This window comes from Fistularia commersonii, chromosome 29, assembly GCF_037954325.1.
Source record: "Fistularia commersonii isolate RoL2024-O1a breed Wild chromosome 29, RoL_Fcom_v1.0, whole genome shotgun sequence".
NCBI classification, from domain to species: Eukaryota; Metazoa; Chordata; class Actinopteri; order Syngnathiformes; family Fistulariidae; genus Fistularia; species Fistularia commersonii.
In genome coordinates, this window is record NC_141312.1 from 11,310,259 (window position 1) to 11,319,359 (window position 9,101).

Consider the following 9,101-nt stretch of genomic DNA (forward strand, 5'->3'; position numbering starts at 1 on the left):
AGCCTATCATCCTTACTATGAAATTTGTCACTTGACTGACAGTCGGTCTGTCCAAGCTGACCTTTTCTGACACAGGCGTCACTGCGCATGTGCACATAACGGCATGTTCTGGCAAGCTAGCCAGTTAGCCTCCAACATATGTCTTCTAAACTTATAGGTATAGAAATAAGTGGGAGAGCTGGACCAAGTAAAAAGACTAAAAAGAACTATATCATTTTCTAAGTGCGTTTGCCTCATCTGTCAGTCTGCCATTGCTATACCAAAACACTTCACAAAAACTACAACACTGACTACAACGAGACAGAGCCTGGAATCGGCGTGACACTGCCTCTAGTGGCGTCTTAAAATTACTACATCACTTCTCGGAAATGCAAGACTTCTCAGTTTGTCTTGTGTTTACACAACCGCGTCTGCCCCTGACCGTGTGATGCCGGGTTTTCTTTGCCGGGAAAAGGGCTCTACACACAGAAAACTTATACAACACGTTGGATCTGTGACACTTTGCACAAATACGTTATGATAAGATTGCTGCAGCAGGTGCGACGTTTGTTACCCTGGCTTATGATGCCCAGGCTGTGAATTCTCCAAAAATAAGCATGCATTTTGTTTAAAATGATCGCTCGGCGTAGGATGAGGTAGGATGGGGTACAAAAACGGTGTGTGTGTGTTAAAGGGTATTAATGCATTGTAGTGCGTACGTGCGGCAGCCGCCCCTCAATTGCCACCGTTGGAGCACAACTTCCTCATTTTATCATCGTGATTTCTGGGAGATGTCGGCACCTCTCATTGCTGGCTGTGTGCTGAGAAAAAAATAACAGATCTCATCATTTTTACACCCCCCCCCCAACACTTTTTGTTACCCTGAAGTGGTGTTTGATTTGAGCCCCCCCCCCCCCCCCCTTTGCGCTTTTATGCAGTAGGGGTTACTTGACCAAATGCACTTTTCTTCGATAACAAAGATGTGTATGCTTTTTAGAAGATGTAGTAAGAAACCCCAAATAACTGACTTCAACAAACAGTTATTGTAAGTCTCATGCAATATATTAAAATCGAGAGGTTCACATTTTTTAGCCGTGGGTGGAACACTTTAACAGTTTGCATCAGACCCCTCCGCAACTCCCGCCCCTCCCAGAGAAGGGAAATACCAGCTCGCCGTGGCTATATAAGTCTCGGCTCCCGAAAGGAACTACAGTCTCGGTGGATAACGCGAAGACTTCACAATTAAAAAAAAAACAAACGGCTTTTTCTTTATTCTATTCTTCTGTTTTCCCAGCGCCAAGATGGATCAAGACCGAGCAACACCCGTAAGCGAGCGACTGCTATTTCATTATTTCAATTTGTTAGATTTATTCGTGCATGTTTGGATGTGACGTCATTTTCTTAAAACCTAATCGCTTCACAACTTTTTTTTTTTTTTTTTTTCTGTGTGTGGGGGGGAAATGATAACGCACGGAGACGCATCTACGGACCCCGCCTCGTATACGCGCAATTTTATTTTTATTTTATTTCCAGACAACGGAATCTATCTGCACACTCTCAAAGCAGAAAAAAAACAGATGCGAAATATAACGGGGAGGGGTGGGGTCTTAATAAACAGCTCCTCTCTCTTCCTTTTCCGCTCGCTGTCACCCGAACTTGACCTCTTCTCGTCCTCCACTCGCTCTCCCCGTGACCGAACTTTCTTTTGTGCCAATACTAGGCGACGATGCCTGTGTCAAGGATGAGGATGCGGCCGTGGCTCGTAAGGTTCTTCGATTCCGCGTCGAACTTGTTCAGCTTGGTGAGTGGAAATCGAATTAGTTATCGCCCTCTGGCAAAAACTGAACGCTCATGGAATACTCCTATTATCTACCTTGCAGGTCAAGAGGGACGAAGACATAGAGTACGATGATACTCGGTCTCCTGTCGATCAATCACAACTGCATGACATTTCCTTCGCTCAGGATAACAAAACTGAAAGCACAGTGCTATCAGGTATGTAATAGTAGGAAAACTGATGAGTGACCTTCGATACTATGTAATTCCTTACAGAATTTAAATGCATATTCCTGCTGGTGCAGTTGAAATTATATAAATGTACTGTAAAAAATTAAGTTCCCTCTGCGTTTGTTTTTTTTATGTGAAACTTGACTTTTTGCTCTCCTTTGTAGATTTCTCAGTGGTGGCCTCATCTGATGTTCCCGACGGGTCGTTATCTGTCAAGATTGGGCCCGATAGTTTCTCGGAAAACTTCTCCCACAGATTTGAAGTTTCACCCCAGGAAAGCCCCGGTAAGACACAACACTCTGCTTCGTACAATATCTGTTCATAATTTTTTTTTCAGGCTTATTCCTGTTTTGTGTAATTTGTTGCCTGTAAAGTAATGTCAGTCACAGCACTCTTCTCATGTTAATTCTCTTCATTTTGCTCTTTCCCTCTCTGCTGCAATCATCCAGAACACGACTATGACTCATCGGAGGTGAGCATTTCCTCTGACTGATTCATCTGCATGTACATGCTTTTTCTTTGGAAAAAAATCCATGTTGGACTTAAACTGTGTCTTCTGTTTGTGAGATCCATTTGTCATATTTAGACCAGTGTTTCTCTTTCAGCTTTCAGAAAATTTGGATAGGACCTGGAACATGAGCCCACTCAAATGCATTGATCATTTGCCCAATAACCCAGGCTTCAGCCAGTGGAGTGACTCATCCTCAGGTAAATGCTCATACTAATCATTCATTTTAGAAACTACTGGCAACTTTAGCCATAAACTCCAAAGTCTTCTCGTAAATGTGTGTCTACAAAAAGCATTGTGGACACTTCAAATGGACAACGAGTGGACAACACTGCAATAGACACTGCAAATAGACACTGCAAAGTGCGATTAGGATTTTGTCCATGTTTAAGGAATAAATCAAGCATTGGTAATAATACATTTCAAAACACAGCAATATGATATTTGTAAATTCTTCAAAGTAAGTACCTTGTCTAAGGAGGGGCGTACAACATAAAACCTATGTGACAATTAAAAATGCAAATCAAATCAATGCCTTTTATACCAGATTGATCAAGGGTCTAGGCTATGTTGGGAAAGAGGACAGTGTCGGTTAGTCGATGTGAGAGAAGAGGACGCAGAGGATAGGTTTAGATGAAGGCAGGTGTTTTGAACAGCACAGTAGAAAAGGAATGGGAGCAGTCAGTAGCCTGCAACAATAAATGCCCATTTAGGACCTTCAGCTTAAGGCTGTCATCCTTCAAGTAGTTGGTCAGATAATGACATGGAACTGCTACACGGATGCAGCTATTCAATCGGTTATACACATATAATTGTATCACATTTTAAGACATATTGGATTATTTACGATGTAATACGGTCATCAATCGAGATCCATGTGAATCCAAACTTCCGCTGTGCGATGAACTCACTACCTGACATTGAAGAAGTGAAAGACAGAAGCATCAACAAAGGTCATCGAGCAGTGCGCGTCTTTAAGATGCTTCCTGCCAACACTAAAAGCAGAGGTGAGGCCATTAGCAGAAAGCAAGGAAAAAAGAATGTATTTCCAGTGCAGTGTCAGGAAAGCCCTCAGGAAACCTCAGGAAAGCCCCGGTAAGACACAACACTCTGCTTCGTACAATATCTGTTCATAATTTTTTTTTCAGGCTTATTCCTGTTTTGTGTAATTTGTTGCCTGTAAAGTAATGTCAGTCACAGCACTCTTCTCATGTTAATTCTCTTCATTTCGCTCTTTCCCTCTCTGCTGCAATCATCCAGAACACGACTATGTCTCATCGGCGGTGAGCATTTCCTCTGACTGATTCATCTGCATGTACATGCTTTTTCTTTGGAAAAAAATCCATGTTGGACTTAAACTGTGTCTTCTGTTTGTGAGATCCATTTGTCATATTTAGACCAGTGTTTCTCTTTCAGCTTTCAGAAAATTTGGATAGGACCAGGAACATGAGCCCACTCAAATGCATTGATCATTTGCACAATAACCCAGGCTTCAGCCAGTGGAGTGACTCATCCTCAGGTAAATGCTCATACTAATCATTCATTTTAGAAACTACTGGCAACTTTAGCCATAAACTCCAAAGTCTTCTCGTAAATGTGTGTCTACAAAAAGCATTGTGGACACTTCAAATGGACAACGAGTGGACAACACTGCAATAGACACTGCAAATAGACACTGCAAAGTGCGATTAGGATTTTGTCCATGTTTAAGGAATAAATCAAGCATTGGTAATAATACATTTCAAAACACAGCAATATGATATTTGTAAATTCTTCAAAGTAAGTACCTTGTCTAAGGAGGGGCATACAACATAAAACCTATGTGACAATTAAAAATGCAAATCAAATCAATGCCTTTTATACCAGATTGATCAAGGGTCTAGGCTATGTTGGGAAAGAGGACAGTGTCGGTTAGTCGATGTGAGAGAAGAGGACGCAGAGGATAGGTTTAGATGAAGGCAGGTGTTTTGAACAGCACAGTAGAAAAGGAATGGGAGCAGTCAGTAGCCTGCAACAATAAATGCCCATTTAGGACCTTCAGCTTAAGGCTGTCATCCTTCAAGTAGTTGGTCAGATAATGACATGGAACTGCTACACGGATGCAGCTATTCAATCGGTTATACACATATAATTGTATCACATTTTAAGACATATTGGATTATTTACGATGTAATACGGTCATCAATCGAGATCCATGTGAATCCAAACTTCCGCTGTGCGATGAACTCACTACCTGACATTGAAGAAGTGAAAGACAGAAGCATCAACAAAGGTCATCGAGCAGTGCGCGTCTTTAAGATGCTTCCTGCCAACACTAAAAGCAGAGGTGAGGCCATTAGCAGAAAGCAAGGAAAAAAGAATGTATTTCCAGTGCAGTGTCAGGAAAGCCCTCAGGAAACCTCAGGAAAGCCCCAGTAAGACACAACACTCTGCTTCGTACAATATCTGTTCATAATTTTTTTTTCAGGCTTATTCCTGTTTTGTGTAATTTGTTGCCTGTAAAGTAATGTCAGTCACAGCACTCTTCTCATGTTAATTCTCTTCATTTCGCTCTTTCCCTCTCTGCTGCAATCATCCAGAACACGACTATGTCTCATCGGCGGTGAGCATTTCCTCTGACTGATTCATCTGCATGTACATGCTTTTTCTTTGGAAAAAAATCCATGTTGGACTTAAACTGTGTCTTCTGTTTGTGAGATCCATTTGTCATATTTAGACCAGTGTTTCTCTTTCAGCTTTCAGAAAATTTGGATAGGACCAGGAACATGAGCCCACTCAAATGCATTGATCATTTGCCCAATAACCCAGGCTACAGCCCTGGAGGCCAGTGGAGTGACTCATCCTCAGGTAAATGCTCATACTAATCATTCATTTTAGAAACTACTGGCAACTTTAGCCATAAACTCCAAAGTCTTCTCGTAAATGTGTGTCTACAAAAAGCATTGTGGACACTTCAAATGGACAACGAGTGGACAACACTGCAATAGACACTGCAAATAGACACTGCAAAGTGCGATTAGGATTTTGTGCATGTTTAAGGAATAAATCAAGCATTGGTAATAATACATTTCAAAACACAGCAATATGATATTTGTAACTTCTTCAAAGTAAGTACCTTGTCTAAGGAGCGGCATACAACATAAAACCTATGTGACAATTAAAAATGCAAATCAAATCAATGCCTTTTATACCAGATTGATCAAGGGTCTAGGCTATGTTGGGAAAGAGGACAGTGTCGGTTAGTCGATGTGAGAGAAGAGGACGCAGAGGATAGGTTTAGATGAAGGCAGGTGTTTTGAACAGCACAGTAGAAAAGGAATGGGAGCAGTCAGTAGCCTGCAACAATAAATGCCCATTTAGGACCTTCAGCTTAAGGCTGTCATCCTTCAAGTAGTTGGTCAGATAATGACATGGAACTGCTACACGGATGCAGCTATTCAATCAGTTATACACATATAATTGTATCACATTTTAAGACATAATGGATTATTTACGATGTAATACGGTCATCAATCGAGATCCATGTGAATCCAAACTTCCGCTGTGCGATGAACTCACTACCTGACATTGAAGAAGTGAAAGACAGAAGCATCAACAAAGGTCATCGAGCAGTGCGCGTCTTTAAGATGCTTCCTGCCAACACTAAAAGCAGAGGTGAGGCCATTAGCAGAAAGCAAGGAAAAAAGAATGTATTTCCAGTGCAGTGTCAGGAAAGCCCTCAGGAAACCTCAGGAAAGCCCCAGTAAGACACAACACTCTGCTTCGTACAATATCTGTTCATAATTTTTTTTTCAGGCTTATTCCTGTTTTGTGTAATTTGTTGCCTGTAAAGTAATGTCAGTCACAGCACTCTTCTCATGTTAATTCTCTTTATTTCGCTCTTTCCCTCTCTGCTGCAATCATCCAGAACACGACTATGACTTATCGGAGGTGAGCATTTCCTCTGACTGATTCATCTGCATGTACATGCTTTTTCTTTGGAAAAAAATCCATGTTGGACTTAAACTGTGTCTTTTGCTTGTGAGATCCATTTGTCATATTTAGACCAGTGTTTCTCTTTCAGCTTTCAGAAAATTTGGATATGCCCTGGCACATGAGCCAACTCAGCTGCATTGATCCTTTGCCCAATAACCCAGGCTACAGCCCTGGAGGCCTGTGGAGTGACTTATCCTCAGGTAAATGCTCATACTAATCATTCATTTTAGAAACTACTGGCAACTTTAGCCATAAACTCCAAAGTCTTCTCGTAAATGTGTGTCTACAAAAAGCATTGTGGACACTTCAAATGGACAACGAGTGGACAACACTGCAATAGACACTGCAATAGACACTGCAAATAGACACTGCAAAGTGCGATTAGGATTTTGTGCATGTTTAAGGAATAAATCAAGCATTGGTAATAATACATTTCAAAACACAGCAATATGATATTTGTAAATTCTTCAAAGTAAGTACCTTGTCTAAGGAGGGGCATACAACATAAAACCTATGTGACAATTAAAAATGCAAATCAAATCAATGCCTTTTATACCAGATTGATCAAGGGTCTAGGCTATGTTGGGAAAGAGGACAGTGTCGGTTAGTCGATGTGAGAGAAGAGGACGCAGAGGATAGGTTTAGATGAAGGCAGGTGTTTTGAACAGCATAGTAGAAAAGGAATGGGAGCCGTCAGTAGCCTGCAACAATAAATGCCCATTTAGGACCTTCAGCTTAAGGCTGTCATCCTTTAAGTAGTTGGTCAGATAATGACATGGAACTGCTACACGGATGCAGCTATTCAATCAGTTATACACATATAATTGTATCACATTTTAAGACATATTGGATTATTTACGATGTAATACGGTCATCAATCGAGATCCATGTGAATCCAAGAACGCATGCAACTCAATCTAGAATTAATTTCAATATGATACATTTATTATGTAATTGCCTTTCTGTCTACACTTTTCAGAAAAATACATGTGTGAGTTAAGGGGTGGTTAAATTTGAAGTGAAATAGCTGAAAGGGCCAATATTTCAGCAAAGGTTACATTTTATAAGATACATTGCGGATGTTTGGTCAATATCCTAACCTGGGTTTTTTTCTCTTGTTAAACAGATGAAGATTTCGATGAACTTCCAAGGCACACAGTTTTGGGTGACACGAGAGACTTCCCGTGGTTCCCGTGGCCAGACGACCAAATGGAAAATAATGAAAGATTCCGCAAGCGCCTATTGTCAATTCCATTAGAGTGAAACTACCAGTTTTCACTCACAAGACCTTAAACACAGCAAAGAAAAGGTCTCCGCATGTCCTGCCCTTAGGATATGGCACACTTTTGCTCTACAAGACCTCAGGAGCTGTTTGTTAATTGTCTGAAAGAACATTTGTGGTTTATGTGTTATCTTGGACAAATAAAATACCACCTTTCTTCTTTTCCCGACTAACATGTTCACAACAAAATACAAGAAGTCATACTCACTATTTTTAGCGATTGAATTTACCTTCCATTTAGATGACAACAAATGTATTTCTTTGTTATGAGTAACTTTAGTTTAAGAGTAACATTTTCATTCCGATCTTTTACTGTTTTTTTTTCATTTTAAATCTGTATAAACGTTGAAAATTCCTTCACAACTGTATAGCTTATTTTGATTGTACAAATGCATTGTATTAAAGTTTATGTGGGTATTTTTCTCATAAAAGATAAACAAATGGTAAAAAAATACAATTTATCTGTACAGCACATATGAAGTTGTTACATGGAATAGTGATGAAATCATTTTTGAAAAGACATTGGGCTAAACATTGGTAAAGTCGTATGCAGGGATTATCACGACACCATGCCCTAACACAGCCCTAATACATTAATAATTACGCTTTAATTTTCACTTTTTGCAACATTCTTAAAATAGCCAAAGCAACAGCTCTTCTGTCATATCTCTAATACATGTGCCTCATCACCAATAAATAGCTGATACAGATCATCATTTTGTGACTGAGCAGAATTAATGTTATGTTATTGACTGATCATCTAAAAGAACTAGAGAAAGCATTTTACATGTAATGGATATAATCTTTATTGCAAAACAAAAAAGCAACAATACAATTACACATCATTTTCAAATAATCGCTGAATCTCTGCCTTCTGTTGATTAGGGATTTTGGCAGCAAGTGGGAAAATGTATGGAATTAAAAAGAAAATGTTACTGCTGGTTCTATAGTAAAGATTTTTTTCAACTGAAAATACAAAAAATGGGATTTAATACAGTGTTCTCTTGAATGCACTTGATTTTAATAGCTGTACTTTAAAGACAGGTGAAGGTGAAAGAGATTATTCAGTGTATTGTCTAATCATCTAGGCAAACAAATTTGGGTGTGTCCAACGATTTGTGGACACAGCAATTTCTGTAAATAGTATTTAGATAGTGCACATTTTCATTCTCCAAAAAGGGGTAAATGCACACATAAAACCACTTTGCAAGGTTTATTGTCTTGACCAAATGGGTACACTTGGGTATCTAACTGCACTGTTTCAGGATGAACTGGTTTGTTTTGTCGGGAGATGTGTTTGGATTTTTAAGAGTGTCTTCAGAGTAACTTCAAGTCAAACAAATATACCTG

General features: G+C 39.8%; 1 protein-coding gene across 1 annotated transcript; it reads left to right on the top strand.

Annotated features, from left to right (window-relative positions):
* Window positions 1-1,178: 1,178 nt before the first annotated feature.
* On the top strand, window positions 1,179-8,733 carry LOC147216989 (uncharacterized). Its single transcript, XM_086176932.1, has 13 exons — window positions 1,179-1,304; window positions 1,700-1,780; window positions 1,860-1,974; window positions 2,151-2,270; window positions 2,436-2,458; window positions 2,592-2,694; window positions 3,755-3,777; window positions 3,911-4,013; window positions 5,074-5,096; window positions 5,230-5,341; window positions 6,402-6,424; window positions 6,558-6,669; window positions 7,596-8,733. The coding sequence occupies exons 1-13, from the start codon at window positions 1,281-1,283 to the stop codon at window positions 7,730-7,732; spliced, it is 999 nt and encodes a 332-aa protein (XP_086033058.1). The 5' UTR covers window positions 1,179-1,280; the 3' UTR covers window positions 7,733-8,733.
* The last annotated feature ends 368 nt before the right edge of the window (window positions 8,734-9,101 follow it).